The sequence below is a fragment of the Drosophila montana genome, unplaced genomic scaffold (assembly GCF_035044405.1).
Source record: "Drosophila montana isolate Dmon_TW-CO22-7 unplaced genomic scaffold, ASM3504440v1 contig_3526_1, whole genome shotgun sequence".
Taxonomy (NCBI): Eukaryota; Metazoa; Arthropoda; class Insecta; order Diptera; family Drosophilidae; genus Drosophila; species Drosophila montana.
In genome coordinates this window covers 369,143-383,077 of record NW_026998405.1, presented here as the reverse complement: position 1 = coordinate 383,077, position 13,935 = coordinate 369,143, and the positions used below count along the sequence as shown (strand labels likewise).

The 13,935-nt window shown below is 38.7% G+C and overlaps 1 protein-coding gene across 2 annotated transcripts in view; it reads right to left on the bottom strand.

Annotated features, from left to right (window-relative positions):
• nmo (nemo) overlaps positions 1-13,935 on the bottom strand; it is an 89,784-nt gene that overhangs the window by 11,702 nt on the left and 64,147 nt on the right. For both annotated transcript variants that reach the window (XR_010437348.1, XM_064692117.1), the window contains exon 3: positions 4,454-4,583. Coding sequence is in view for 1 of the 2 variants with exons in the window: in XM_064692117.1 (XP_064548187.1) it covers positions 4,454-4,583 (130 nt within the window). In the remaining variant the exon portion in view is untranslated. The remainder of the gene's footprint in view (positions 1-4,453; positions 4,584-13,935) is intronic.

Sequence of the window (13,935 nt, the reverse complement as noted above, 5' to 3'; positions counted from 1 at the left end):
GGAGACCGGGAAAGACAATTCAGTCGAGCTCAGTTCCACTTGACATCGATTGCCAAAACATAAACAACTCCGGCCGAAACGCATCAGCCATATCGCGGGTTTTGGCAAGAAATGAAATTGACATTTCAATTGGAATTTGCTGCGCCAAGAAGAAGAAGAGCGCCCCAAATAATAACAAAATTTGCATGCAATTGATGCCAGGCATCAAACTCGAAACTCAATCATTTACATCAGGCTGCAGGGAGCGCAGGAGCGGAAGGGTGGGTTGATTGGGCGGGGGGCAAGCAAATCAAAGGCAACACTTCGTCGCCGACAAAAAGCGGCGGCTGCATGTGAGAAATGCTTCTCAAAATGTGCGCCACGTACGTTGCAAAATCTTTTATTGAAATTCGCAATTGAAATAAGCAACAACAACAACAACAATGCATAATGGGGCAAACATTTTGCAGCGATTTGTTAAAATGTATATTGCACACATTCACACATACACATACAATGTGCATTGCAGAGCAAACACACACACACACACACACACACACACACACACTCTTGGCATTCTGTGCCATATAATGCAAAAGCAATTGAGACGATTGCCAGTGCCTTTGCCGTCACTCAAAGCGCTGTTACTATGTATATGTTGTATGTACGTGTGTTGTGTGTGTGTGTGTGTAGGACTTGGGAATTGTTAGGGAATTGGCAAGAAGCAAACCAAAGCAGCCATGTCTCACACTATCTACTCAGAACAAAAAGCGCAGCAACTGTACACAGATAAAAAAGTAGATAAAAAAATATATATATACAATATACATATATTCAAGGAATGAATGCAAAATTTTGACAAATTTTTGAAAAATAACTTAAATTTAGCAAGCAGAGTTCCCTTAATTTTGTTTTTTTCAAAAAACTTCCTCAACAACTTTATATTCTAAACAACACAATTGTAGTTAGAACTGTTTGGGAATTCTAAGAGAAATCTAATTCGTTTGTTAATGTATTTCAAGTTATTTCACTTGCACTGAATATTACATAAATTTTAAGCATAATTAAGCATAAGTTTTAAATTAATTTAAAATTAAACGAGATAATATAATATAGTTGTAGCTAGAACTGTTTGGGAATTCTAAGAGAAATATGTTTCGATTCACAATGTCTCTCAGGCTAGTTTATCGTAGTTGAATATTACATAACTTTAAAGCACAATAAAAAAGGTGAGGGCTAGTCTTGTTTGTTTGAAGACCTTTTTACTATGCAGCTGATTTTTTGGCTGGCTAGAGGAGCTTGAGGTTTGTTGTAAAACGAAAATAAAAAAAGTAATTTACAACCAAAAATGTAGCTGTTAAGTGAGAAATTTAATATTGTATGCTGGTAACGGGTTGTAACTACTATGAATTTCAGTTCCTCAAAGCAAAAGGCTGAAATTGTGTTCAAGTTAATTTACCCTATGAATTCGCATTGGAATTTACGTTCACATAGCTCACTTAGTTGTCGGAACAAAAACGAAATATTGAGCTCTCTTCACATTAAAAATAGCTCTTAATGAAGGCTTCTCACACACCCACACCATTATACAAATATGTATATATATATATATTCCACCCACGTGATGAATGCTGTGCTGCGCTTTGGTCACACCTTAACGCCCATTGAATGCGACGTCTCGAGCTCATTTTAGGTTGATTGCACTTGCTTAGATATGACGACGGCGGCGTTGCATGTAGGAAATGAAAAAGGTATTGAAACAGGAAACCAACAATAGACACACAGCAGCAGCAGCAGCAGCAGCAGCAGCAACACACGTCAAGCCTATTTTTCTTCTTCCTCTGTTTTTTCCTTTTTCATAAAGCACTTTGCATATTAATACAAAATTTGCATAGGTGTTGCAAGGTGTTCGCATGTGTGGGCAGAGTTGGCTTCATTAGGGCAACTCTTCAAATGCATTGCACAATTTGGACTTAAAGCTAACTTAATTAAAGAGTTGAGTTGGATATAATAGCCTGTGCTATCTATCGATCCCTCTCTCTCTAAGTGTTGGAAAATACAATAGTTTGTGACATTTGAAGCTAGCTTCAAATCATGTGTGTCAAAAAATATTAGAAAAGTACGCCTTACTCATTTTAGTCTAATGACTGCATTGACATTTTGGCCACAGCAAATGTCAAAAAACTATCTATATAAAAATTATAAAAAAAATATAGAAATAAAAAGCAAGTTGCGGCATCACGAAGATAAAATACTCTTGCAGACATTTATATAATGATTTAGCAGATATGATATTTGGTAGATATGATTAGGGATTTGTAAATATTATTAATTGCTGTTAGATCAAACTAACTTGAAAAGCAGAAACGTTTTTCATACAAGAAATCACATCTTCATAGATTCTTTCTATAAAGCCATAAGATATAATAGTCTGAAGATTTTGTTCATATGTAGGTAAGTTTGATGAAGATATCTTTGAAAATAAAATCCTTTCTAAGACAACAACATAATTTTAGACGGACAGTTACTATAGCAGCTAAATGATATATAAATCCTATATGATATGATATGATCCGATCAATTCTCAGATCCGCACAGCCTGCAACAGAAAGACGGACTCTAGAAACAAGCAGACAATATCTCTATATATATTCTCCTTTAGATATATTCTCCTTTATAATGACAAAATTATAATACCCTGCCTTAAAAGGGTGTAATAAAACACAATCAGAGATCGGATTGTGCACGTGCTTGTAACAAAAACGAAATGTAATATTCAGATAAATAAATTAAGGCAAATCGACACAAAGTCACATAAAACTGGCCATAAAATCGCGGACAATGCAGCTGGGTCGACCTCTGCTCGCCACTCGGTGATATTTTAACATTTTATTAATAATTCTAAATGTTATATGCATAACAATAATTCTTTGAAATTTTGCTGCCATTTGCTGCCTGTCCACATGCCTCGCTGTCTGCTTGGCTGTCAGCCCCCCCTCCTCCCTCTCCCCCTCTCTTACTGTCGCCGTGTTAACAAATTTGCATGCAACAAAATGTTGGGCAGTTTTCAAGTCTCCGAGTTTTTTTTATCTGGTTTTCTTTACAATTTGTTGTGCATAAAATTTGGCTTGTCATAAATTTATTTGGCCCGACAGCCTTTTGTGGCAACTGGCAGCCGTGAGCGCTGAGGGCGTGCCCCGCCCCGATGTGGGCGTTACTTAACAATATGTTTGTTTATTTTTTTTATTTTTTCCTTCAATTTCTTGTTGCTCATTTGAATCTGTGCATGCGCAACAGCAACTGCAATGAATATGAATGAGTTAATTAGTGCTATGAATGATTGATTCACAACTGTCTGGCAAACAGATAGATCAGAGCCACTTTGGGTACTCAGAGAACTCGGGACATGTGAAATATGAATCTGAAATGTATCAAGTTTTGGGGCAAAGGTGTGACTCACTTTTTGACTGAGCTGGGCACGTCTGAATAAAAGCGGCCACAGTTCAACTTTGAGGCTTTTGAAGTGGATTTTGTTTCGTTGTATTTCTTCTTTGAGTTCATAACCTTCTTCGGGGGGTTCAGTTTTATGCCTAATGTGTTAACAATTCAATTCAATTTTGATCTTTGTGTGCACACATATCAAATTTACTTACTCCAGCTCAGTTTGTTGCCGAGTTCTCGTAGTTTTAAATGCCCAGAACAAATTTACATTGCACTTAAGTGAAGCGTTTAATTAATGACAATAATTACACAGCCAATAAACGACACTTGGTTGACACTAAAGCAACAACTGCCATGCGATTTTGAGTTGAGTTGAGTTGAATTCAGAAGGCCATAAAAGCGACTATTTCTGCAGGCCTGTCACAGGAAAAGGCTCGGGCTACTGAGCCACGACAACGTTTAAATTGTAAATATAACAAAAAAAAAGAATAAAGATAAATATAAATATAATGGTTAATAAATGCACACATAACAAGCTAAGCTGAGTGAACGACCAAAAGATGCGCTTTAAACAAAAAATGAATATACATTTTTATAAATTTTAAATGCATATGCATAAAGCAGCTGTTATGCCCGGCTGGCTGCTCAGCTTTACAGGCATTACAGGGTATTAAAGCCGCGTGCTATAAAGCTGCCAGAAATGGAGCGCATTCTGCACTCACTGCGTATACGTAATATTCAGGAGTGTGTGTGTGTGTGTAAAGTGTAAAGTAAAAAACTGACTCAAAATATTTACATTGCGTGCGGATAGTGCCTGTCGCAACAAGGGCTCCAGCAACAACAGCACAAATAATCGAATTGGATTTTTTAATTAAATTTGATGTCATAAACGCGACGCGTAATTAAATGTAAAGCATTTTTTTATTCTTTTGTTGCAAACGTAATTCCACAATGTGTTTCATATATGCATCCATATTAATATCGTATATGTGCATGTAGTTATACTAAAGGAAAATTGTTGTTGAGTACTTACGTTCTCATGCTTGAAAAAGCATAGCATTTTCAGTTCACGAAAAACGCGCTTAGATGAGACCAAAGATTGAAACACATTTGGCAGCTTTTTCAGTGCGACGCGGCGTCCATCGCGCGGATCTGTGACGGCCCTGTAAGAGAGAAGCAAAATATAAGTTAGAGATAAGTTGATAAATAAAAGGGAGAATAGTTCACGCAGTTGAGTCTAAAAGCAGAGGTAAGTTCAATGTAAGAGAGACTAGTGAAAATATCTTAATGTTTTTAGAGCAGAAGCATTAATAGATAAGTTAGATGGTAAAAAGTAGGCAGAGAAGCTGGTACAGATAAGTTCCATGTTAAAAGAAAGAAGCTGAAGTATTTTAAAATCCAGAAGAGCCGAACAACCTTTATAGATAAGTTATATGGTAAAATCTATAAAGAGAGGCTACTATAGATAAGTTTAATGTAAGTGAGAGAAGTTCAAGTATTTGACATTTCAGAAGAGCAGAAACATTATTAGATAAGTTACATGGTAAAAAGTATATAGAGAGACTTGTAGAGATAAGTTCCATGGTAAAAGAGAGAAGAACAATTCAGAAGTGTGTAAAAAGCAAACAGAGCTAAGTTTCATAGCGAGACAGAAATTCAAATATATATTTTGTATAGAGTAAGCAACCGTTTAACAATTAGGAAGAGTTGAAGCTTTTATAGATAAGTTGCAAAGTAAAAGCAAACAATTTAAATAAAAGAAAACTCAGCGATAAGTTTTTAGGTAAATAGCAGAGAGAGAGAGAGAGAGAGGGAGAGAGAGAGGGAGAGAGATAGGCAGAGAGAGAGCTTACATTAACAGCACACACTTCAGGCAGAGCAGCGGAAAGAATGGGAACTAAACTTTGCATTAGTATCGTCGAAACAATAGACTCTCACAAAAAGCTGCGAGGCACTCGAGAGACACAGAAACAAACAAACAAACAGGCAAAGCACACAAACAACAATTGTCGATTGTTTTTTGTCTCGCAAAAGTGGTTCATTGAACTTGGCTAACAGCGAACAGCGACTGGCAAGAGGCCTACAACGCCTAGAAGTATGCTAGCACTCGGCTACACGTACGCTTCTCCCTTCCAAATTGATAAACGTTGCAAATTAGCAGCGCAAAAAGGTCAAACAACAGACGCGACGCAGCTCGTGCTACACTTTGGCTGTGATGCCATGCCCCCCATTCTCCACGCCTACTAATTTGCGGCAAGTGCGTGTGTTCTCAGCTGCAAACAACGGCAACGTGGTTGTCGCCGCAGCGGCGTCAACTCGAGACAACAACAACGAACCGATGCGCAGCTTTTAGCTAGAGTTTTATGATGCCATTGGCCATGGCCAAAAAGTGCGAATGTCTGAGCCAGAAAGGGCGACGACGTCTTTGTCGCCGTCTGTCTGACTCACTCTGCAGTTGTGAACATCTATTTAGTTCGCACTCCCCGCTCACTCTCTCTCCCTCTCACGCTTTTTTTCTCACACTGCGAAATTGCAGCCGAAAAATATTTTTGTTATGGTTTTTAGCTTTGGGAAAAATATAAGAACGACTTTCTCCTGTTCAACGAAGACTAAATACCCTTGCTGATATATGGCTTACGATTTTGCAGACATGCGAGCGGGATAGTAATGCTAAATTTGATAAATCTAGAGAAAAGTATCAATTTTCGATAAGTGATACTCATTTTATGACCGACTTTTCTTACAGAGCTATATGATACGGTGATCCGATGTAAATAAGAGTTTGATAAAAACCTCTTTGAAAACAGAAAATGTTGGCATACAAAAATGAATTATTCACAACTGATTCCTTCTATAGTACTATATACTTTACTAGTGAGTCGTCTCTGGATACTGATCATGAATATATATATTCTTACACACTTCAATACCCTCCCTATAAGGGCATACAAAATTATTACGCAGCATCTTATTTTTACCAGACTTGTCAAGTGTTTCCTAGCCTTCCGCCCAGACTTCTCCTGCTCCCGCCTTATGTCTTTATCTTCATCTATGAAAAGTAGCCTGCCGTAAATCTTTGGAGTCGTCGTTAAGCGTTGAAATTATGGCAAATTGCTGTAAATTGGATTGAATTTCTCGTCGTGCAGATGACTCAGCATTTGTCGCCAGCTCCCCGCGCGCTTTTTTTTTTATTTGTAGTCTACAATCGGGCGCTCGTCCTGGCCATTTGCATGTCTAATGGCAAACGGGCCCAACTGTCGGCCTCTTAATGATAATGAGCTGATTATACAAATCGAAACATTGTGTACTATATACAGGGTATTATGCTAAATTATCCTCCGGCAAAGTTTTCTTTTGCAAAGAGGAGGCGAATGTAGTGTTTTACGGTTTATTAAGCATATCGCTTAAGAGCTTAAGGGTTTAAAGCGTTAAATGAAAGAGTCCTTAGATTTTTTTAAAGATCAAACTTAGTTTAAGGTAAGTAAATAACTAGAGAAATAATATAAATGCGAATAGAAACATTTTTTGATTCCAAAACAAAAAACGGGATTTTATTTTAAGCGATTGCAATCAATCTTTGTACAAATTAATTTAAGAAATGTTCCACACTTTTGTATAAAAGGGGGTCAAAGATTTGGTGGGTGATATTTCGGGTTCAAATTCAAATCCAAGGATCTTTATGAAAAATTAATTTTATTTCCAAGCTTCCTCTGTGGAAAATGCAATTCAAGAAATTGTTTGGCAAAGTTTTAAGTTTTGTCCGATTTGCTTCAAACTTATTTTCATATTTCAACCTAAGATATGAATTAATACGTGTTTCGGCGATTCTGGATATTCCATCCAAAACTGAGGAAACCATCCAAACTGAAATATTACACATTTACGGGCCGAAACTTGATAAAACAGTTTGATTTAAAATTTGAAGAACAAAACGTGCCATGGGTAATTCCGGGAAATACTCGCTAGTATTTATATAAGATTCTTGATTTATTAAAAAGCCAATGTATCTCTTTCTTTTGTTCAATCGAGACTCTGCTCGAAAATTGGCATCAGCGACCGTTGGGTCGGCTGTGGAGTATCAGAAAAAATCTCTTTGTTTTCCCCATCAATTTGGGCTTCTTTTCGCTCAAAAACTGCGTCATTTAGTTGGTTACTCTACAAAAAAAAAGAAGAGACCTTGACGTCAAAGTCAAATCAAAAGGAAAATTCAAACATATATTTTCAGGCAGACACACACACTTGCACACTTGCACACACACATTAATATTTGATGGTTATCCATCAAATTCAAGAAAAAATCAAACATCGCTGCTCGCCCGCTGTCTGCTGCCCCTCTTCGGGTCTGTTTGTCTTTTATTATTATTTCTATTAATTTTATCATCTCATGTCGAAGCATCAAGTTACAAAAGTAAAAACAACACACACAAGCGGAAAATTCAACTTTAAGATAGAAGCATCAGAGCTCAACTATCTTAACTTTTTTACTACGCATTTCAGTTCTCGAATTGGGTTAAACAAATCTTCTTTTTTTTTCTTACATGGAAAACCACACACAAGAAAAATTGAAGAAAAATCGTTGAAAAACTAAGACAAATAATTCTGATGTAGACAGTTGATAAAATGTTGGTATTTAGGAGGGGATGGGTGCGGGGGCAGGGGTAAAGGAATAGAGCACAGAGAATGCCGCCGCCTTCGTCGATGATGGATGACAAATGCAAGCACACGCACACACAGACACACACGTAGGCACACACACACGCATAGGTACACACACGCACAGCATGTGCTCTCGAGTCGTAGTTTCTATGGCTTTGGCTTTGTCCTGCTGTTTCCCTGCGCTACGCCCTTTAGATTTCTTTCTCGTTCTCAATGGCAGTTAATGGAAAATCATTTATCATGTGCCGGCACTTGAGGCAGCAGCTTAAAGAAAAACCAGATTCTTAAGAGCCCAGTGAAACAAAAAGTGCCATAACTAAATGATAATTACCCAGACAGCAGCCAGCAGCCAGCAGCCAGCACAAAAGCTGAAATCCTACACTAAAAGATTATTGCCTGCGATGTTGTCTCTGTTGTTGTAGCTGGTTGGTTGCTTGGTCGGAGGCCCTTTTTGGCTGGAACTCTTGTAGGGCTCATCAATTTGTGCTGGACAATTTGTGCACGCAATGTGAAAACTGTAGCAAATCGTGGCTAGTCTTTTGATTGATTCCACAAAATTAAACAAGAGACTTGCAGCTGAGAGTGTCTGACAGGTAGATTCACTGTGTATTATAGCTTATTCCAAACGCATGGAGGGTCTGAGCATCTGGTTAGGATACCAAAACCTATATACCCAATTTGGATTTTCATATCCTAATATTTTCTGAGATCTATTACGACTATGCAGATATAAAGAGTAAGATCTTTTGTTGTTTTAATTATATATTTCTTGACATATCTTTGTAGTTTTCTAAAGCATTTCTTGATATATCTTTGCAGTTTTATAGTGCGTATTCTTATATATGATATATTTTTGTACTCATATATTTCATCTCTATATATAAAACTGTTTGTCCTGACTGACTGACTGACTGACTGACTGACTGACTGACTGACAGACTGACTGACTGACTGACTGATTGGTGATCAACGCACAGCCCAAACCGTAAGAGCTAGGAAGCTGAAATTTTCACTGTAGCTACCTTATGTGATGTAGGTGCACGTTAAGACGGGGTTTCAGGAAATTCCACCCGCAAGTGTGGCAAAATCGCGAAAAACGTTTGTATGTAACTTTTTTGTTTACCATCGGATCGGCCTCAAACTTATTTTCAAAGATCTTTGTTCAAATTCATTTGAGAGGTGTTTCACACTTTTCGAAAAATACGTTCCTCCTTGGTGGAAATGGAGGTCAAAGATTTGGTGGGTGACGTTTCGCGCTCAAATTCATTTGCAGAGATCTATAAGAAAAATCATTTGAGACGTGTTTACCACTTTTCGCAGAATCCAAACTTCTTCGGGGGGAATGCGATTTAAAGATTTTTTGGGCGACGTTTTAAGTTGTGTCCGATTTGCTTCACTTATTTTCAAAGCTCTACATAAGAACTTAATAAATACGTATTTCAGCGATTTGGGAAATTCCACCCGCAACAGTGATAAATTGGCTGAAAACGGTTGTATGAAAGTTTTTTGTTTACCATCCGATCGACCCCAAACTTATTTTCAAAGATCTTTGTTCAAATTCATTTAAGGGGTGTTTCACACTTTTCGAAAAATACGTTCCTCCTTGGTGGAAATGGAGGTCAAAGATTTGGTGGGTGACGTTTCGCGCTCAAATTCATTTCCAGAGATCTATAAGAAATATCATTTGATACGTGTTTCACACTTTTCGCAGAATTCAAACTTCTTCGGGGGGAATGCGATTTAAAGATATTTTGGGCGAAGTTTTAAATTGTGTCCGATTTGCTTCAAACCTATTTTCAAAGCTCTACATAAGAATGTAATGAATGCGTCTTTCAGCGATTTGGGAAATTCCACTCGCAACAGTGGTAAATTGGCGGAAAACGTTTGTATGAAAGTTATTTGTTTACCGTCCGATCAGTTTCAAAATCATTTCAAATTTTTTTGAGAACATTGATTTTATAACATACGTGCCACGCGCAAGGCCGGGTTATACCCGCTAGTATCATATATACATATCTTCGACATATCTTTAAGGTTTTCTAGTGCCCTGTATTCATATATTTTTCATCATATATTTCTTTAGATATTTATAACAGCTTTATATTGCCTTGCACTCATATATTTTATATCGCACATTTCTATTTTTTTTTTTACGTTTTTTTATTCATGTATTCTATATATTGTATATCATATTCATATATTTAATGATATATCTTTGCAGTTTAAAGTGCGTATTTCTATATTTAATATCGTTATTTCTTGACATATCTTTTCAGTTTTATAGCGCATGCACGAATACACCATACCCTACCCTATTCACTGCTCCAGAGCATAAAAATAATCTTGCGACTTGCGCGCAGACTTTTTTTTTTCAGTTGCAGCGCGAACATTTCGTGCTCAAGTGTCGACTGTTGCATGCTGCGAGGCTAGCCGGTTCAAGTGGGCGTGGCAGTGGCAATGGCAATGGCTATGGCTCAAATCTAATCAGACACCAATGTCCGCTTGGTACACGTGATAAGCAAAAGCCAGCTGCCAAAATTGAAACTGAGTGCAAATTGCTTTTTTTGGCATTGGGTTTTGGGTAAGTTCCCAACTTGACTTCACATTCGAACGGTTTCAGTCCTCGCCGGCGGGCATCCTAACGGTCGCAGCTGCCTCTTATTTTCACCACTCGCAAACATTTGCTGTTAGCCCTTTTGCCCTGGCAGCCCCCTCTCCGCCTATCTCCCAGCCGCTTACCTTTCTGGCCAACTGTCGGCCGTTTGATTTGTATACCCTAGCAGAGAGGTATTATTATGCTGCATTGATATGTGCAACGCTCAGAAGGAGACTTCTTTGTTCCCATAGAGATTTATATATATATATATACACTTGATCAGCATCAACTGAAGATTATATAGGCGCATACAAACTCTAATATGCCCCTTGAACTTGCCCCTTTCCGGATCGAATTACTATATCTCTCCATAAGAAAAATCGCTTGGCAGATGAGCCCATATCAAATTGGACTACAATATTAATCTCGAGACTAAAATCACCTCCAAAAGCAAGGGTATTTAGTCATCGTTGTGATCCTGCTTTCTTTTTTTTTTCCTTTTTTAATCTCATTTGATTTCTTCTGACATTTTGCACATGCTTTTTGAATAACTCATCACCTGGTCTCCGGCTTTATTCAATTCTTAAACTGTTCCATCACATTCCACAAACGAGCATTCGTTGCCCGCGGCCTTAACTTGCTTGTCTGCTTTTGCCTGCCCCGCCCACCTCGGCACAGCCGCCCCTGGCAGCGGCTCATACAACCCCACATTGCAAGCTCCTTTGGCAGCTCCTGTTCGCCGTTCATTGAACTTTGCTGTCAGATTTCTGTGCATTTCTTTAAATAATTTTTATGAACAGCTTTTGAGGCGCGGCATTAAATTCAGTTTGTGTTGTGTTTGCGATTTGCGGGCGCGTTATAAACCGCGCGCAAAACGCGCTCGCGACAATTGCCATTAAACAGAGTGTATAATTGTTCAATTACCAATTGCAGCTTGGCCATAATCATAGCTCATTACAGCATGTATATCACAACTAAATGTTAACCAGGAAATCATATTGCCTTCTGCATTACAGGGCGACGAGTGTGTGGGGTGAAGGGGAGGGGGAGGGGCTGCAATACAAATTTGTGCATTGCGTTCGCGTGTAAATGAGTAATTCGTATTGTTGCTACTCCGAAATGGCATCGTTTTCATTGTCTCGATATATATATATATATAAACCTAGCCTGCTTGTTTGTTGGTATATCTGTTCTAATGCTGGTGCTTTCTATTGCATTGCAACAGTTTAAACCCTACGCGGGTTCGTTGCCAGGCGACAAAAATGAAAGATGGCAACAGATGGGAAATGGGGTAAACGGCTTTTAAGCTTCTTAGCTTGGCATTCATAAAAAAACCATCACAAACTAACCAATTTAAGTACAAGCTCTGATCGTATATCTTCTGCTCAATATTAATTCCGACACATTTGTCGCCTGTACTGCAGCTGTTTCCCCTGCTGTTGCCGCATGCTGCAAATGGCGCGTAATTCGCATGTTTCGGGCGTTTCCAACTGTTATAATTATGGCTATGTATGCCAATACCAGCGGGAGCGTCTAATATCCCAGACATACAAGGGTTTCACATATTGTGTACAAACATAATTACGGGCCCAAAAGCGGATGTTTGTGTGTGTGTGTGCGTGTATATGTGTGTACTTGGGTGTGTGTCATACAATACGCAACATTGATTGCAACATTTCGCTGTTGTTAATTGACAAATAACTTTCGAGAGCGGCTAGAGCAGGACGGCAGGCCTGTGTGCGAGTGAGATAGAGAGAGAGATAGACAGAGAGAGAGAGAGGTAAGTTCTCCTATAACTAACGCAATTAAAGCAAATTGAATTTGATTACACACATTTTATATGTTAAAGTGAGTGAAATTCAATTTGAAACTAGCCTAAAAAAAATTATGCTACATCCTGTCGCCACACACCCCTTCGACCCCCCCCCCCCCCCGCTCCCCTCCCACGGACTGTGCCGTGCAACCCCTGTGGCAACATTTTGATATCGTCGCTCGTCTGCTTCAATTTATGCGCGTAATCAATTTTACAAATGGCCTGCAGGCCGGTGGGCGTGGCATGTGGGCGACAGCGTGGCGTTGTCGAAACGGAGCACAAGAAATAAATTTATGCAATTTAGAATTTGCCAAGTGAGGCTGAGTGTATATGAGTTGACAAGCGTGTGTGTGTTGGTGTGTGTGTGTGCCCTGGCAGCAGTCATTGACTTTAGAGCTAGGCAAGAAGCGACGCAACGACTAAAATCAATTAAAACCAGTTTGATTGCATACTTCTAGGCAAATTATGTGCGCCTGCCTAAGCCGAGTAGCAAACACACACACACACACACACACACAGCCAACACAAGCACAGCACATACATACACACACATGCTTGAGTGCATCTAAAAATGGTAGCAAACATTTTGAAGCATATGGCGCCCTGTTAATTATCTTTTAAACTAAGAAATTTGCCTTCATTTCAGCATGAAAAACAACTCAAAACTGGAATCGGAACTAAATTTAAGGAGTACATTTTAAGACTAAGTGTTAACAGTTACAAAAACTTAAATATTACGGGCGCTCGATCCCTAGACTTTGTGCTCATATGTCATTACTTCTTCAGCAGTTGCTCAGCATAAAAGTCATGTGTACATGCAAATTGCGCTACTTTATTAAATCTATGCAAATAGGGAAGAATTTGTATAGATCTTATTACAAGGCACATTAGCTGTGGTAAAAATTATTAATAGTGCTTCCCTCGTGGCAAATTAGCTTTGCTTAAGCACAAAAATGATGAGCACGTGAAAAGTTCACTCACATTTCCCTGCAACTATCAAAACAGACTGTTATGCAAATAGCCAGAGTTTATATATAACACACAAAACGATGTCCAAGCTGGTCATTTTTAGGCCAAAGTTGGCATCATTAAAGCCCAAATGAGCGCCAGCCACATGGTAGATACACAAGAGTCATAAACCAGAACCATTTAAGGGGCAGCTGCTGCTTAGCATAAAGCAAAGATGACAGCAATAACGATAAAGACGTTCCTTTGGTGCGAAAAAAGGAGAAGAAGAAGAAAGTTTGCCCCTGCACAAGACAACATGCTACAATATTTCATTTTAATTTCTCACTTTCGGCTCCTGCGCGCCTCAAAGTAGGCAGCTCGAAATGAAAAATGACAACAGCGCCAAATTGCAAAGGCATTACATGAAATATTTAAAAGTGGGCGGCCAGCGGGCGTGGCCATGTCTTGTGCTTTGCTTGTGCCCAGCTAGCCTGGGGGAACA